At 44.1% G+C, this 16,971-nt stretch overlaps 1 protein-coding gene across 1 annotated transcript in view; it reads right to left on the bottom strand.

Annotated features, from left to right (window-relative positions):
* Nucleotides 1-16,971, bottom strand: part of STAB2 (stabilin 2) — a 209,702-nt gene that overhangs the window by 183,289 nt on the left and 9,442 nt on the right. The window contains exons 4-5 of the mRNA XM_051845830.2: nucleotides 4,103-4,188; nucleotides 3,241-3,310 (exon numbers count right to left, since the gene is read on the bottom strand). Of these exons, the coding sequence (XP_051701790.2) occupies nucleotides 3,241-3,310; nucleotides 4,103-4,188 (156 nt within the window). The remainder of the gene's footprint in view (nucleotides 1-3,240; nucleotides 3,311-4,102; nucleotides 4,189-16,971) is intronic.

Below are 16,971 nucleotides of genomic sequence, written 5' to 3'. Positions count from 1 at the left end.
GGCAGCCTCTGTACTGGATTAGCTGACCTGGCACGAGCTGCTTTTGGGAGTTTGACACTGCATTGCAGGGCTGCCAGCCGATGCCAAGGAAGTGTCCTTGGGAAGGGAAAGCAGCAGAGGAATTCCCAGATGGTCCTTGAACGGGCCATTGCTACTTTGTGAACTGGCCTCAGCAAATCTCCAGAGACATGTGAAACTTGGACCGTGTGACACTGAAGTGGTCCAAGTCGTGACCATTTTGGCCAGAGGGGTAATAGTGTACATGGTCCCAAGACACGTTCCACGGCAGGAGCCAACTGCTGGCTCTTCTGCAACTTTGTAACATAATTGTTGCCCACATTGCTAGCTCTTTAGTCTCAGGGACCTAATCTCTCCCTTGTACAATCCCCATCAGCCTTCTAGGGGCTGATATGTAGTAGGCACTCAGAGGCAGGATGGTGCAGTGTTTGAAATCCTAAGTGCTGGAATCAGACACCTGGGGGCAAATCCTGCTTCTGCACTTGTTCCAGCTGCATGGCCTCGTGGAGTGACCTCTGCCTTTTGTCCACAGAAGGAGTGCTCCCACTTAAGTTGTAAAGAACACCCACAGAGTATGGAGACTGCCTGGCACACAGTAGGCACTCAGTAAATGCTAGCTATTCTGTTGGACTGATTTGGGAGCCATGTCAGAGAAAATGGGCTTTGCATCCTGTGTTAGCTGGGGGCTGGGCACTGAGTAGGGTAGGGATTTGGCATTGGCTGGTGCAGCTCTAAATCATCTCCAAACCAATAAACAGCCTGGTAGGAGAATGCTCCAGTGGCAGGGTAAAGTCATTGTTAAAAATACACTGCACCTAATGGAGCCATCTCAGGTCCAGGCAGAATTGCCACATGCTAGGGACCGATATCACATTAGATGAAGCAACACTGGCCCCTAGTGGACGCCTGGCTAAAAAACACTCACAGGTTCTAGTTCTTGCCAATGGGAAATAAGCAGCCATTACTGACTCCCTCACCGGTTCATTCCTTCATACATTCCTTTTTGCTTGCTGGTGGATTGTTTTTGTTGTCACTTAGTTCTTGCTCCCCTCGATTGCTTGTGACATGCTGCTGTAAGCTTTGTTATGTTGTCAGCCCCACGAGGCAGGTGTTATTCCTTCCGGTTTACAGCCTAGGGAGGTTAGGTCCCTTGGCCTAGGTCACGTAGCAATTGTGGTGCTTCTCAAACTCAGGCCAGTCTGACTTCGCAGCCTGCCCACTTCAACCACTCTGTGTTAGGGCTGTGCTAGCCACAAGCCAGGTGTAGCTATTTGGATTCAATTTGTATTTATTAAATTTTAAGTTCAGTCCCTCAGTTGCACCAGCCACACCTCGGGTGCTCAATGGCCACACGTTGCTAGTGGCTACCATGTTGACTGATGCAGCTACGGAACATTTCCAACATCACAGGAAGTTCTGTTAGGATCTGGGTTGGGGAAATATCCCCCCCACCCCAAGCTCTCAGTTTAGGTTTCCAGTTTCCTTACTTAGAAATACAGAGTTCTAAATCATCTTTCTCCCTTTCACTTGGCCTTTCTCCATGGCACAGACAAATGTGAAGAGAGGCTACTTTCATGGTCTGGGAATGTTCAGACTCTCTAGGTGCACCTGTGTTCACCAGTCATCGACGCCTGTCTGTTAAAACAACCCAGTTCATCTTCTTCCCAAACAATTCCTCTACTTTCTTGGGAACTAAGCAATGCTAGCTCTCTTCTTTCTCTTCCCATTTCAGTATTTACTAAATATAATTTAATTCTAGCATTGTAGTAGGGAAGGGCCAATTCAGAAGCAGACATGTCATTTCTAAACTATCAATTATAATTTCTTACTGACTTCAATTTCAATATCTTTTTTTTTTTTTTTGACAGGCAGAGTCAGAGACAGAGAGAAAGGTCTTCCTTCCGTTGGTTCACCCCTCAAATGGCCGCTACGGCCGGCGCTGTGCTGACCCGAAGCCAGGAGCCAGGTGCTTCCTCCTGGTCTCCCATGTGGGTGCAGGGGCCAAGCGGTTGGGCCATCCTCCACTGCCCTCCCAGGCCACAGCACAGAGCTGGCCTGGAAGAGGGGCAACCGGGACCAGAACCTGGGGTACCGGCGCTGCAGGCGGAGGATTAGCCTAGTGAGCCGCGGCGCTGGCCGTCATGTTAATCTTAAATCCACACTGAATGCCACTATCTGCCTGCAATTTGGTCTTGCTAACACCTTTATGAGATGGTGCTTTACAGAGTGGTGGGAGAAGAAACCTAAGACGAGGAGGCTGCTGGGAATAACAGGTAATAACAATTGCTAACGTTTACAGCCAGAGAGAGACAGAAAGGTCTTCCTTCCATTGGTTCACCCCCAAAATGGCTGCTATGACCGGCGCGCTGTGCCGATCTGAAGCCAGGAGCCACGTGCTTCCTCCTGGTCTCTCATGCAGGTGCAGGGCCCAAGGACTTGGGCCATCCTCCACTGCACTCCCGAGCCATAGAAGAGAGCTGGACTGGAAGAGGAGCAAATAGGACAGAACTGGCGCCCCAACCGGGACTAGAACCCGGTGTGCCGGTGCCGCAGGCAGAGGATTAGCCTAGTGAGCCACGGCACCAGCTTGCTATGTGGTTTTCACTGACTCCCAGCCATCCACAATGGTGCCTGTCTTGATAACACACCCTTTACTTTTCCTCACATTCCTCCTTGACATCAAGAAGTTACTGAAAACACCTTCCAGATAAACTACTTGTACTCAAATCCTTGTCTAAGGGTCTGCTTCCAGAGGCAACCAAAAATCAGAGAATAGAGAAGTCACTCTGAGGTTTCTTAATCTGGAACCAATAATCCCTGGCCACAGCACACATTTTTGGACTCACAAAAGGGAAGAATTAGAATGTGGTGGCAGCTGTGGTAGAATTAGAAAATTCTGGGTGTCCATGGAGACCAGGATCCAGAAAGGTCTAAGGGAGTAACTGTGCAGGCATAGAACAGGTGACTGTTGGGCCCCAGAGCTCAGAGAATCATCTCCCTGCCTACCCCATGCCAGAGGCGTTACTGGCAAATAGCAGTTTGCAAGTCCAAGAATCACACAGGGCCTCTTCATTGACTGCATTGTATCAGAGGGGTTAACCTTCTGTTTCTCCCCACAGACTTGATTATATATAACTGTCCAACGAATCCCTCCCTCTACTCCTGCAACAAACAGCCTCTCCCATCCCTTATGAATGTGTTAACATGAAAAATCAGATGTACCTTGTGAACAGCTGGGTCCAAACAGGTTGTCATCAGCACAGGTTTCGCAGGCTGTTCCGCCAAAGCCTTCCTGCAAGATACATGACGTTAGACCCAAAGGGACCTGTGTGGCCCAAGAAGCCCTTGAACTTGCTACTGATGGTCCGGGCAGTATTTGTTTCTCCAACACATCTGAGCCTTTATTGACTCCCTGACTCTGTTTCTTCCTTTGGACCTGCCGTTTTGGTGTCCTTTCCCACCAAGCAGCCACAGCTGTGTGGAAGAAAGCGGCTTTGTCAGCCCAAAGGTATAGATAGATGGCAGGTGCTAACAGGGACATCCCATGAGTGACACCCATGAGTGACAAGAAAACTCCGTTTTGCATTTCTTCAGAGTGGAGCTTAATCCCCTTCAGGAGGAATTCTTTGCATTTAAACCCTCTAAGGCTTGAAACTTGCCAACAGCCACTCTCTTAGATAACCAAAAAATTCCTCACTAGACAGACCCAGAGGTTCACGAAGGATGTTGAGGACAGCACCACCTGATGGCGGCAATTTTTAATGCAGCAACAACAACAACTTCTATAGACCTGGTTGGCTTCTCCAGACAGTCTCACGGGATATAATTTCATTTTACTTTCTCAACATTATTGCATAGATAGTATTTCAAACCCATTTTGCAGATGGTTTAATTAGGGCCAGGTTGTTAATTGTCTCTTGCCTAAAGGTCCCCAGCCTCTAAGAGGCCGTCTGGTGGCAGATTGCATGTTCTCATTAGCAATGACCTTTTGATGATTCCACCTGGCACCTGTGTGTTTAAGAAGCCTCAGCAGACAAGAAAGGGAGCACAGCTGGTGTGAAGGCAAACGTATTTTTGAACTTACTTGGCAGGAGCAGCTTCCGTTTCCTTCCATGCCTTCAGCACAGGTACCCCTGCCGCTGCAGGGGGACCCCGCTCCTCCTGGGCACTCTAGGGAATCAAATAACTCAGGTTCACTCATTCATTCAAAACCGCACACACAAGGATTCTGCCAGGATGCACAAAACACCTACTATGTGCTAGTTGCCAATAAAAAGAAATAATTGAAGACCTTGCTGGGGCCACCTAGGGTTTCATAGGGGAGGCAGGTGTATAAACAGGTGGATGTCATTACAGAGGCTGTAACAGAAGGCATCTCACTTTCTGTCTTAAGCGTTTGTCATACACTTATAAACTAATGAGGTCATTCCCATGGCAACCCCCAGGGGGGGCTGCTGTTGGTGCTGGTTGGCAGGTAAGCAGACCGAAGGTCAGAAAGGTCACACAACTTACTCGGGGTCTCACAGGTTATAAATTGCAAAGCTGAGAATTTAGCCAAACCCTCAACTCTAAAGCCAGGTCTCTTAGCTAAAAGCCTAGTAAAGGGAGCCCCATGGAGGAAGCCCTGAGTATTTATGCTGTCTTGGGGAGTCTGAGAAATGCCCCCCAAGAAGTCACTTAAGCTGGGGTCTTGAAGGCACAGGAGGAGTTGCCCATGCTTAAAAAGGGAAGGGCATGATAGGCAGAGGAGTAGCAAAGACAAGGTGTGAGAGCTGTGCAAAGGCAGAGCCTGTGTTGGGGAGGATACAGAACTCCGTGGTGTGGAACATGGGAACAAAGGTGTGGGAAATGCTCATTAGGAAAAACAAGCATGGATTTCAATTTTTATACCAACAAACCTTTTAATTCCATTTCCTACAAACATATTGCAGTACCCTCATATTAGGTGCTCGGTAGGTGAAAGTTGCTGTGGTTCTGATATTCTCTGTCTCTGATGTTTGTTCTTCAGGAGTGGCATATAACGGGGAATAAATTATTTGCCACCTGGTAGAACCAGGCACCATGTAAAGTTCAGGTGTATGAGGGTGAACACGCAGACCGGTCCCTGCTCCCATGGTCCTGCTAGCTCAGGGCGGAGAGAGCCATGGACTAACAGTCAGAGAACTGGTTTACAAAGTGTGGTGAGGGTTGTCAGAGGAAGGGCTAAGCTCTCACTACTCCCCCTACTGGATGCTATCAACATTTGCCAAAAACAACCCAAGCCTGAACGGCCCAGCGGATTTAGATCTGGTGTCAATACAGAGCAGCAGCCAGGGTCACTAGGTACCGGTCTTGTTACAGATTTTGGGCTTAGTTTGAGGGAGAGCATCAGGTGTGGCGAATGAAGAGGAAGGGAAAGAATTTTTTGACAAGCAGAGTGGACAGTGAGAGAGAGACAGAAAGGTCTTCCTTTTCCGTTCGTTCACCCCCCAGTGGCCGTTGCAGCCGGCGCACTGTGCTGATCCGAACCCAGGAGCCAGGCGCTTCTGGAACACGGGTGCAGGGCCCAAGCACTTGGGCCATCCTCCACTGCCTTCCCGGGCCACAGCAGAGAGCTGGACTGGAAGAGGGGCAACCGGGACAGAATCCGGCACCCCGACCGGGACTAGAACCCGGTGTCCTGGCACCGCAGGTGGAGGATTAGCCTGGGCGCCAGCCTAGAAGGGAAAGAATTTAATGAAGCCGAGGCAAGGTAAGACCTGGAAGCTCATCAGAAAGCCAGTCGAAGCCCTTGAGGCCCCAGTGCCGAGCCAGGGGTGCTAAGAGACCCTTTTTATAAACTGTGCATTAGCAAATAGTTCTTCCCCCACTGGCTGTATTTTTTTTTTTTTTAATTAGGCCTTCTTGGGCTGAGATGGTATTTGGGGAACCAGGGCCAGCCCTGGGCCGTGCTGGGAATACAGAGAAATGCCAACTCTCCCCCTGGTTCCTTCTCTTAGTCCCTGTGGCTCTCCCCGGAGCTGGCTTGGCGTCCTTTTTAACAGTCTAGGCAGGTGTTTCTCTAAGGGCGAGTCCCTGGACCAGCATCACCTGGAATCTGAAACAGCTGATCTCATAGACGCCCGGAGCCTAGTGGGGGTTGCCAGAGGCTGGGGCAAGCAGGGAGGAGGAGGCATGGACAAAGGTTGATTGATAGTTAACGAAATTTGAGCTAGAAAGGAGAAAGAAGTTCCACAGAGGAACCATAGGTAATGATAATGTACTGCATACTCTGCTTCTGATACTGCTCCCTGCTAATGTGTCTGTGGAAGATGGCCCACGTGCTTGTGTCCCTGTCACCCCCCAAGGGAGAAGTGGAGGGAATTCTAGGCTCCTGGGTTCAGTCTGGCCCAGCCGTGGCCGGTGTGGACATTTAGAGAGAAAACCAGAAGATGGGAGAGCTCTCTTTCCCTCTCTCTCTCTGACTTTCAAATAATTAAGTCTTAAAAAAATAAGAAAAAAAATCACATGGTGACTCAAAAATATGTACCATTTTTATGTATCAGTTTAAAAGATTTCGTGGAAAATGAGAATTAAAGGATACGCTTATTTTGGTGCAAAAATCTTTGAAATCCATAAAGTGGATTTCCATGAAGTTTTGAAGACTTCTCATACATATAGATTTCAAGACTTTTTTTTCTTGGCACCAAAATCAATTTATCTTCCTGTTTTCCTCTCTCTTCCCCTACTCCTCGCACTAGCAGAGGTTGTACATCTAATGCACCAAAGGTGTCTGAACAAAGCAGAGGCTCAATAATGGACTATTCCCTCAGAAAGATAATGCTTCTGATTATTATAATAAAATACCTTCTCACCTGGTAATGATCTGCAGTGCAATGAGAGGTGCCCATAGGGTTCCCAGGTTATGGATTTCTCCCTCTTTCTTTTTTTTTTTTTTTTCCCATGTGAAATTGTTTACGAACAAAAGGGAATTCTCCAAATAAACCTCACTCTCCTCTTCACTGGATTCTCACAGTGCCCAGAGTTCTCACTCTGTGGAGGTCCCGCTGAGACCTCTAATTAGCAAAGACCTATGTTCATGTGTTTGAGGGTTGTCTGTCCTGCCACCTTTCACTCTGCTGAAGAACTTAAAATGTCAATAAATCAGTCTCTGTATTTAAACTTTCTACCTGGAAATGCCGACCAGTGAAGTGCGGTGACGCCTGCTGGAGTGAAGTGGGAATGGTTGGGCGGGGCCTGCAGATGGACCCCAGCACGTGTCTTGTGATGCTCATGTTTGTGGCCAACACTGAGGGAGAGACTTTCCAATCTCCCTCGTAGGAGACACTGCATCCCTTGATGCATAGAGATTGGAAATGTCTCATTACTATTGCCTCAAAGTTGATGTTTGTAATTAAAAAATGAATTACAGCAGCTTAAGTACTCAGAAAAGATTGTTCAACTTAAAGACAGGGAATGGAGGTAATATAAAATGAAGCAGAGAGGAAAAAACGGAGACGTAAGGAGCAGAGCTTCAGGAGTTGTGGGACAAAGAACCTTAATGTATGTGCAGTGGGAGCCTGAAAGGGGAGAAGGGAGAAAATGTGTTTGACAAAATGATGGCTGAAATTTTCCAAATTTGATGAAAACTGTAAACCATAGTTCCAAGAGCACAAAGAACCCCCAGCAAAAATATCATGAAGAAAACTACGTATTGGGGCCGGTGCTGTGGTGCAGTGGGTTAATGCCCTGGCCTTTGGCGCCGGTATCCCATATGTTAACAAAACTGAGTTAGAAAGGTAGAAGTTCTGCAGAGGAACCATAGATAATGATAATATGCTCTGCTTCTGATACCGCTCCCTGCTAATGTGTCTGTGGAAGATGGCCCAAGTGCTTGTGTCCCTGTCACCCACCATGGCAGAAGTGGAGGAAATTCTAGGCTCCTGGGTTCAGTCTAGCCCAGCCATGGCTGGTTCTAGTCCAAGCTATTCCTCTTCCAATCCAGCTCTCTGCTGTGGCCTGGGATAGCAGTGGAGGATGGCCCGGGTCCTTGTGCCCCTGCACCTGCGTGGGGGACCCGGAGGAAGTTCCTGGCTCCTGGCTTCGGATTAGCACAGCTCCGGCCATTGTGGCCATCTGGGGAGTGAACCAGTGTATGGAAGACCTCTCTCTCTGCCTCTACCTCTCTCTGTGGCTCTGTCTTTCAAATAAATGAAATAAATCTTTTTTTAAAAAGAAAGCTATATGTTATAGTAAAATTCCTTAAACTTAGTGAAAAAGAAAAAAAAATCTCAAAAGCAGCCAAGAGGAGACACATTATGTTGACAGGAAGAAAGACCATGGCAGCAGCTCCCGTGTTAGAAATAGCACAAACTAGAAGCCTGTGGAACAATATCTCCCAGACACCAAAACAGAAAAGTTGTCAATCTAAAATTCCATATCCACTAAGAATATCTTTCAACAACAAAGGCAAGATAAAAAACTTTCCCCATCATACGAAAGCTGAAAGAACTCGCCAATAGCTGAACTGCACTATAAGAAATGTTGAAGGAAATTGGTTAGGAAGAAAGAATATGATATCAGATGTAAAGCTGGATCTATATAAAGGAGTGAAGAGTACTGGACATGGTCATTATGTGGTTAAATGTGAAGTAACTGTCCCAAAACTTTAAATCATTTAAGGATTTCTGGTTGTTTAAATCAACATTGATTATATATTGTGGGACTCTTAATTAAAAGAGTCTTTAAAAATTTCATGGAAAATGCTTATTATGAGAAAAGTATGTGTGCATTTCAATTTTTTTGCACAAAACAAACTGATTTTTATACTTCATTTTTCCATAAACATATGACCTACACTCATATAGGAGTAAAATGCAAAACCATAATAATGCCAAGCAGGAATGGTAGAAATGGAAGTATACTGTTGGAAATTTCTTGTGCAAGAGTAGTACACATCACTTGAAAGTCGATGTGGGCTGGTGCTGTGGCATAGCAAGTAAAGCTGCCGCCTGCACTGCCAGCATCTCATAGGGCACCAGTTCCTGTCCTGGCTGCTCCACTTCTGATCCAGCTCCCTGCTAATGTGCCCGAGAAAGCGGTAGAAGATGGCCCAAGTGCTTGGGGCCCTGCACCCATGTGGGAGACCTGGAAGAAGATTTAGGCCTCTGGCTTTAGATTGGCCCAGTTCCAGCCAGTTCCAGCTATTGTGGCCATTTGGGGAGTGAATCACCAGATGGAAGACCTCTCTCTCTTTCTCTGCCTTTGCCTCTCAATAATTCTGCCTTTCAAATAAATGAATAAATCATTTTTGAAAACAGAAAGTAGTTATAATTAAATATGTGTTCTATAAATCTGAAAGAAAATTCTTTAAAAAAAAAATCACTGAAACCAAACTGTGTCTCTAATAAGCCAAAAAAAGAAATAAAATTGCTATCATGTAAAATAACTAACCCAATAAAAGACAAATACAGTGGGAAAAAAGGAAAAAGACCAGATGGGACAAACAGAAAACATATAGCAAGATGGTAGTGTAAACGCAACACATTAAATATAAATGGTCTAAACACCTTAATTCAAAGGCATTGGCTTTCATATTAGAGAAAAAGGCAAAAATGAATTATATTTTGCCTATGAGATATCAACTTTATATTTTAGGCATGGAAAGCCAAGACACTCTGGCAAAAAAAAAAAAAAAATCTAAATGAAAGATCTCTGTGAGTGAGATCCCAGTGGCAAGAATGGGCCATCAAAGAAGGAGGTACCTTTCTCTGTAGGGAGGAGAGAACTTCCACTTTGACTATGACCTTGTCTAACTAAGATTGGAGTCAGCGAATGCAAAAGGCTTCCATAGCCTTGGCAACTCATGACAAAAGCCTAGGGTGATTACTGATGCCATAAACAAGAGTGTCAATTTGTTAAGTCAGCAACAGGAGTCACTGTGCACTTACTCCTCATGTAGAATCTCTGTCCTTAATGTGTTATACATTGTGAATTAATACTATAACTAGCACTCAAACAGTACTTTATACTTTGTGTTTCTGTGTGGGTGGAAACTGTTGAAATCTTTACTTAATATATACTAAATTGATCTGTATATAAAGATAATTGAAAATGAATCTTGATGTGAATGGAAGGGGATAGGGAGCGGGAGATGGGAGGGTTGTGGGTGGGAGGGAAGTTATGGGGGGGGAGCCACTGTAATCCATAAGCTGTACTTTGGAAATTTATATTTGTTAAATAAAAGTTAAAAAAAGAGATATCAACTTTAAACATAAAAATTTAAAGATATTAAAGATGAAATAGAGCAAAAGATACACTAATGGTAACCAACAGAAAACTGGAGTGGCTGAGAACACAGATCATGAATTTTTATGGGCCTAATTAGAGCTTTTCAAAGTACACAAAATAAAAACTCATATAACTGCAAGGAGAAATAGATAAATCCACGAGTAGGGTTAGAGATTTAATACCTCTCTCTTAATAATCAATAGAACAAGTAGTCATAATCATTAAAGATGGGGAAGACTTGAACAACATTATCAATCAGCTTGACCCAATTGATATGGACAGAACACTCCATCTAATAACAGCAGAATACAGACTCCTTTCAAGACCACAAGAAGTATTTGCCAAGCTAGACAATATTGTGGAATGTAAAATAAGTCTCAAAAATCTAAAAAGGATTCAAATCATATGAAGGATGTTTTCTGACTGCAATAAAATTAAATAATAAATTTCCTTCTAAATATTGCTTTAGTTGCACCTCACACATTTGGTATCTTGTGTTTTCATTTCCATTCCACGAATAAAAGAAATGTAACTGGAAACAATGCCAGAAATATATCTGGAAAATCCTCACATGTTTGGGAGATAAATTTTATAAATAATCCATAGTAAAAGAATATATCAAAATGGAAATTAAGAAGTTTTTTGAACTGAATGAAAATGAAAGCACAACATATCAACATTGTGAGATACAGTTAAAGAATTGCCTAGAGGGAAATTTATTGTACCAAGTGCCAATTATATCAGGAAAGAAGAAAGTTCTCAAAACATGACCTAGATTTACATGTTAAGATAAATAAGTTAGGAAAAGAATACTGTATGATACCCATATAAGCAGAAGATAGGAAATATACAGGTAAGAGCAGTTATCAATAAACAGAAAATAGAAAAGCAATAGAATAAATTGATGAAACCAAATGCTAGAAAATGAAACATAAATTTTCAGCCAGGAAGATAGAAAAATGGAAGTTGCAAATCACTAATAGCAGGAACGTGAGATAAGAACATCACTATAGATCTTACAGACATTAAAGAGATGGTAAGTGAATATTATAAACAACTTTATGCCAACAGTTTTGGAAGTATCAAGGAAATGGACAAATTGGTGAGAAGTCAGAAACTACTAAAGCTCACTCAAGTGGAAATTGATAATCTCACTATCCTTTATCTAAGGAGGGAAATTTGAAGTTTAGACCCTCCATGTCAAATGATTTCATTAGTAAATAGTATCTCACACTTAAGGAAGAAAGTGCACCAATTTTACAAAAACTCTTCTATGAAGTTGAAGAGAACATATATTTATTTTGTTTGAAGAGCATTATTACTCTGATTCTTAAACCAGGCAAATATATGACAAGAACTATAGAGCAGCATCTATTAAAAAAACTACAGACCAATGTGTCTAATGAACATGGACACGAAAATTTTTATAAGTTTTAAGCAACTTAAATCTAACAGTATGCAAAATAGATAATACATTATGGTTGGTGAAACAAAGTAAGAAAAAAAGTAGAATGCATATAGATTGAAAAAGAAAAATAAAATTGTATTTATCCTTAGACAACATGATTGTTATGAAGAAAATTCCAAAGAATCTCCAGAGGGTTAATAGAACTAATATATGATTTTACTAAGTAAGGTAAAAAAATAAAAATACATTATATTTATAAACTAGCAATGAACAATTAATTGGAAATTTTAAGTGCCACTGAAAACAGTACCAAAAGCCATAAAAACTTAGGAAGGAACCTAACAAGAAGTGCACAAAATTTCTAAGCTAAAATCTATGAGCAAAATGACAGAAAAAGGACAGCTATTCTGGGATTGTGGACTTGAAGACTTGATATTTTCAGATGTCAATTCTCCCTAAACTGATCTACAGACTCAATGTAATTCATTAAAATCTTAGCAGATCTCTTTTTGGGTAGGGATTAGCAATCAATTCTATACTTACATGGAAAAGCAAATGTATTAGAATAACTAAAATAGTTGTGAAATTTTGACTTTTCTACAACAGCCCAAAGGTAATTTGATAGGGAGTGGTAGTCTTTTGAAGACATGTTGTTAGAATTATAATTTATATCCAAAGAAATGAACTTTTATCCACACAGAAAACAGTATTAAAAATTAACTTGAAATGGATGGATGATGGACATAATTTCTATAGACACTAAAATAAAATCTTTGTAATGTTATGTTAGTCAAAGTTTTATAGATACAGGAAGAAATACCTATAAAGGAAAATTAATACTTTTGACCTCATTAAAATTAAGAAGGATTTTTTTCTTTTCTTTTCTTTTTCTTTTTTTTTGACAGATTTAGACAGAGAGAGAGAGAGAGAGAAAGGTCTTTCTTTCCATTGGTTCACCCCCTCAAATGGCCGCTGCTGCCATCACGCTGCGCTGATCCGAAGCCAGGAGCCAGGTGCTTCCTCCTGGTCTCCCATGCGGGTGCAGGGCCCAAGGACTTGGGCCATCCTCCACTGCACCCCCTGGCCACAGCAGAGAGCTGGACTGGAAGAGGGGCAACCGGGACAGAATCCGGCGCCCCGACCAGGACTAGAACCTGGGGTGCCAGCACTGCAGGCAGAGGATTAGCCTAGTGAGCCGTGGCACCGGCCAGATTTTTTTCTTTTCAACAGACATTACTAAAAGACTGAAAAGACAAGATACAGACCATGGAGAAATATTTGCCAACTACATATCTAATAAAGCACTTGAGGTTCAAATATTTAAAGAACTCCCCAAACTCAATATGATACTTCCCACTTCTCTGAGAGTGAAGTGTTCCAAGATCCCCAGTGGGTACTAGAAACCTTGGGGAGTACCCAGCCCTCTCCTTTAACGCCTTTTCTGTCTTAACTAAGCATTTATCGTACACCGTGGCTGTAACTTTTGCAGTTTGAGGTGTGATGGCAAAACCAGCATATATTTTTTTCCTCTTCATAATTTCACACATAGAAGATGTGGTTTTAGCATAGATCTTAGCAATCTTGGCATATGATTTTCTTTCTGATTAAGTTGAGAACTTTACCATTTCACTTAAAGGAAGCACTTTATAGCCCCTCTTTGTTACATCCTTATTATTAAATAAAACAGGGCCACTTGAACACAAGCACTGGGATACCCAGACAGTCAATCTGACGACCAAGATGACTACTGAGTGGCCACGGGGTGGGTGGCGTGTGCAGCATGGACATTTCAAATGATGAGATGATTCATGGCTTTAGTGGGATAGAGCTGGAAGGAGTGAAATTTCATCATGCTACTCAGAACAGAGCACAGTTTCAAACTTACAGTTTTTATTTCTGGAATTTTCCATTTAATGTTTTTGTCTGATGATTGACTGTGGATAACTGTGGAAATTGAAGCCGTGAATGGGGGTGGGGTCTCTGGTAATAAGAAAACAAGCGTCCTAAAAGATACATGAATTACAGATAAGCACATGAAGCAAATGGGAATGGATCATAACGAAAGGCCACTTTGTACACCTAGCAGGATTGTGTTTGAGAAATCTGATTATACCAATCATAAGCAAAGGTGCTGAACAACTGGAACTTCCATGCAAGGTTGGCAGAAATGAAAGATGATATAGATTTCAGAAAACACCCTGGCAGTTTCTCCTAGAGTTAAAGACATTCACCTTACAATCCAGTACTGCCACTTTTAGATGTTTCCCAAGATGAAATGGAAACTTGTGTTCCCACAAAGCCCTGCCCATGAATGTCATTAGCAGCTTTATTTTAATTTATTTCCACATGTAACACCCAGGAAGCAAATCCCAATGTCTTTCAGTTGGGAAATAGATAAACAAACTGCTGACCAGTACAGAGTGGGGTAGTACGAAGCATCAGAAATGAATGGCCTACTGATACGCGTGATGGCATGAGTGACTCTCAGATGTGTTATGCTCAGTGGAGGAATCCACACTCACAAAGTCATATACTGCACGATTCCAATTATGTGACTGCTTAGATGTGCTTTGAGTTGTGTCCCTCCATGGTTCATTTACTCCCTAGCAAGGGTGGGAGGGAGGAGACTGGAAAAGATAAGACCATAGCATTTAGGCCGGCACTGCGGCTCACTTGGCTAATCTATTGCCTGCGGCGCCGGCACCCTGGGTTCTAGTCCTGGTTGGGGCGCCGGTTCTGTCCCGGTTGCTCCTCTTCCAGTCCAGCTCTCTACTATGGCCCGGGAAGGCAGTGGAGGATGGCCCAAGTGCTTGGGGCCTGCACCCGAATGGGAGACCAGGAGGAAGTAACTGGCTCCCGGCTTCGGATCAGCGCAGTGAGGCGGCCGTAGCAGCCATTTGGGGGGTGAACCAATGGAAGGAAGATCTTTCTCTCTGTCTCTCTCTCTCACTGTCTAACTCTGCCTGTCAAAAAAAAAAAAAAAAAAAAAAAAAACCACCATAGCATTTAGAGACCAGGCCTTTGGGATGTGATTAGAATTAGATAATAATGCCGGTGCCACGGCTCACTAGGCTAATCCTCCGCCTAGCGGCGCCGGCACACCGGGTTCTAGTCTCGGTTGGGGCGCCGGATTCTGTCCGGGTTGCACCTCTTCCAGGCCAGCTCTCTGCTGTGGCCAGGGAGTGCAGTGGAGGATGGCCCAAGTGCTTGGGCCCTGCACCCCATGGGAGACCAGGAGAAGCACCTGGCTCCTGCCATCGGATCAGTGTGGTGCGCCAGCCGCAGCGCGCTGGCCGTGGCGGCCATTGGAGGGTGAACCAACAGCAAAGGAAGACCTTTCTCTCTGTCTCTCTCTCACTGTCCACTCTGCCTGTCAAAAAAAAAAAAAAAAAAAAGAATTAGATAATAACATTAGTGTGGAGCCCCCACGATTGAACCACCTGTGGCTTTGTGAGAAGCAGATGGGAAGATGGGAAACCAGAAGACACACACATACTCCCCTTCTCTGCCACGTGACGTCCTGTGCAACCTCAGAATTCTGCCACTAAGAGGACCACCGTCTGACTGAGGTCCTCAACCTTGGGCCTACAAAGCCATGAGCTAAAAGGAACCTCTTTTCTTTATAAGTTACCCAGCTGGGCATTTTGTTATAATCATGCTAAATTGACTAGTACATATGACATACGAGCAAGAGTTTAGGCACAGAAGACAGATCAACGTTTTCTAGAGTTGGGTGTTGGGAGAGGTTGACAACAAAAGGAATTTGTTGTGGGGGGGGATGGTATAACGGTTGTCCATCTTAATTGCGGTAGTTGCCACACAACTGTTTTGGTTTGTCAAAGTTTGCATAATTATGCACTAAAAAGGGTGGAATTTTTGGGCTCAGGGCCAAGGCATTTGCTGATTGGAAATCACTCCCTCCTGGGGATTTTCCTGAGCCTCACCATCAAATATTCTGCAGGGGAAGTGAGGTTTTCTGTATAGGAGGTGCTTCATCCTATGCCATGCCTATCTCCCCAAGGCTTGGGACTCAGTGGGCTAAAGACCAAGTGAGAACTTGTTGTTAGGGCCTGGATGTTTGTGCCTACCCCTTCCCCCTACATCATGTCATGTGTTGAAGCCCTAACCCCAAATGTGATGGTGTTTGGAGGTAAGGCCTTTTTTTGAAGGTAATTAGGGTTAGAGGATGTCATAGGGTAGGATTAATGTCCTTATGAGAAGAGAGACTGGAGGCATTGTCTCTCTCGCTCCCTCTCCTTCTATTCCCTCTTTCACCCTCTGTCTCTCTCATCCCTCTTTCTTTCTCTTTTCTTCTCTCATGGCCTTCTATGGGAGGACAAGGAGAGAAGGTGGCCACTGGCAAGCCAGGAAGAGGAGCCTCATCAGCTCAGTGATAGAATTTGCTAAGTACGTCATATGCACGGTCTCTTTCTCACAGCAACTGTGTGAGGAAGGCAACATCACCATCATCGTCATCACCATTGAAATCATCATCTTCACCCAGATTAAAGAGAAGAAAACTGAAGCTGGGGGGGGGGCGGTACCTTGCCCAAGATCACATGGTTGGTTGGTAAGAGTAGAAACCAGCACTGCGATCACATCTCTCTCAGTAATTGGAGTCCTTAGCCACTAAGCCCGAGCACAGTAGCTCAGTACCTTAGACCAGCAAATCAAATCAATGAATAATCCTGGAGAGAAGGAGGCCAGCTGGGGATCTGAGAACCATGAAATGACAGAAATGATCGTTAGCACGTTCCGAATACGCTAGGCACGTGCCAAGTCCTTTGTAAGTATGAACACACTCCATCCTCTGCAGTCTTTGGGAAGTAGGCATAGTATTTTCATTTCCTAGATGAGGAAACTGGTGCCACAGGATGAGTTTACCAGCTAAAATATCGGATGATAAGTTAAATTTGGAATTTCAGGTAAACAATAATTTTTTTGTAGCATAAATACATCCCAAATTTGTATGAATATTTGTTAATCAAAATTCCAATTCAATTGGCTGCCCTATGTTGCTTTTTTGCTAAACCTGGCAACCCCACAGGGAGGGTAGGTCCCAGACCCAGCATGGAGCAAAGCTGGGAATGGAAGCCAGGCAAACTGATTTCCAGGTCCGTGATCTCCTCAGTGGCAGCAGGAACTAGAAGCTCAGTGTCAAGAGAGCGACTCCAGGAAGGGTAGGCACCAGCTAATGGAGACAGCAAGTTTTCCGGGGCAGAGCTAGTTGGGAGCAGGCTGCCTTCCCAGTGGCTTGCCTTGCAATGCAACTGGGTCTTTGGGAAGCAGGGGGTAGC

Source organism: Oryctolagus cuniculus, chromosome 11, assembly GCF_964237555.1.
Source record: "Oryctolagus cuniculus chromosome 11, mOryCun1.1, whole genome shotgun sequence".
NCBI classification, from domain to species: domain Eukaryota; kingdom Metazoa; phylum Chordata; class Mammalia; order Lagomorpha; family Leporidae; genus Oryctolagus; species Oryctolagus cuniculus.
This window is presented reverse-complemented; position numbering and strand designations above follow the sequence as displayed.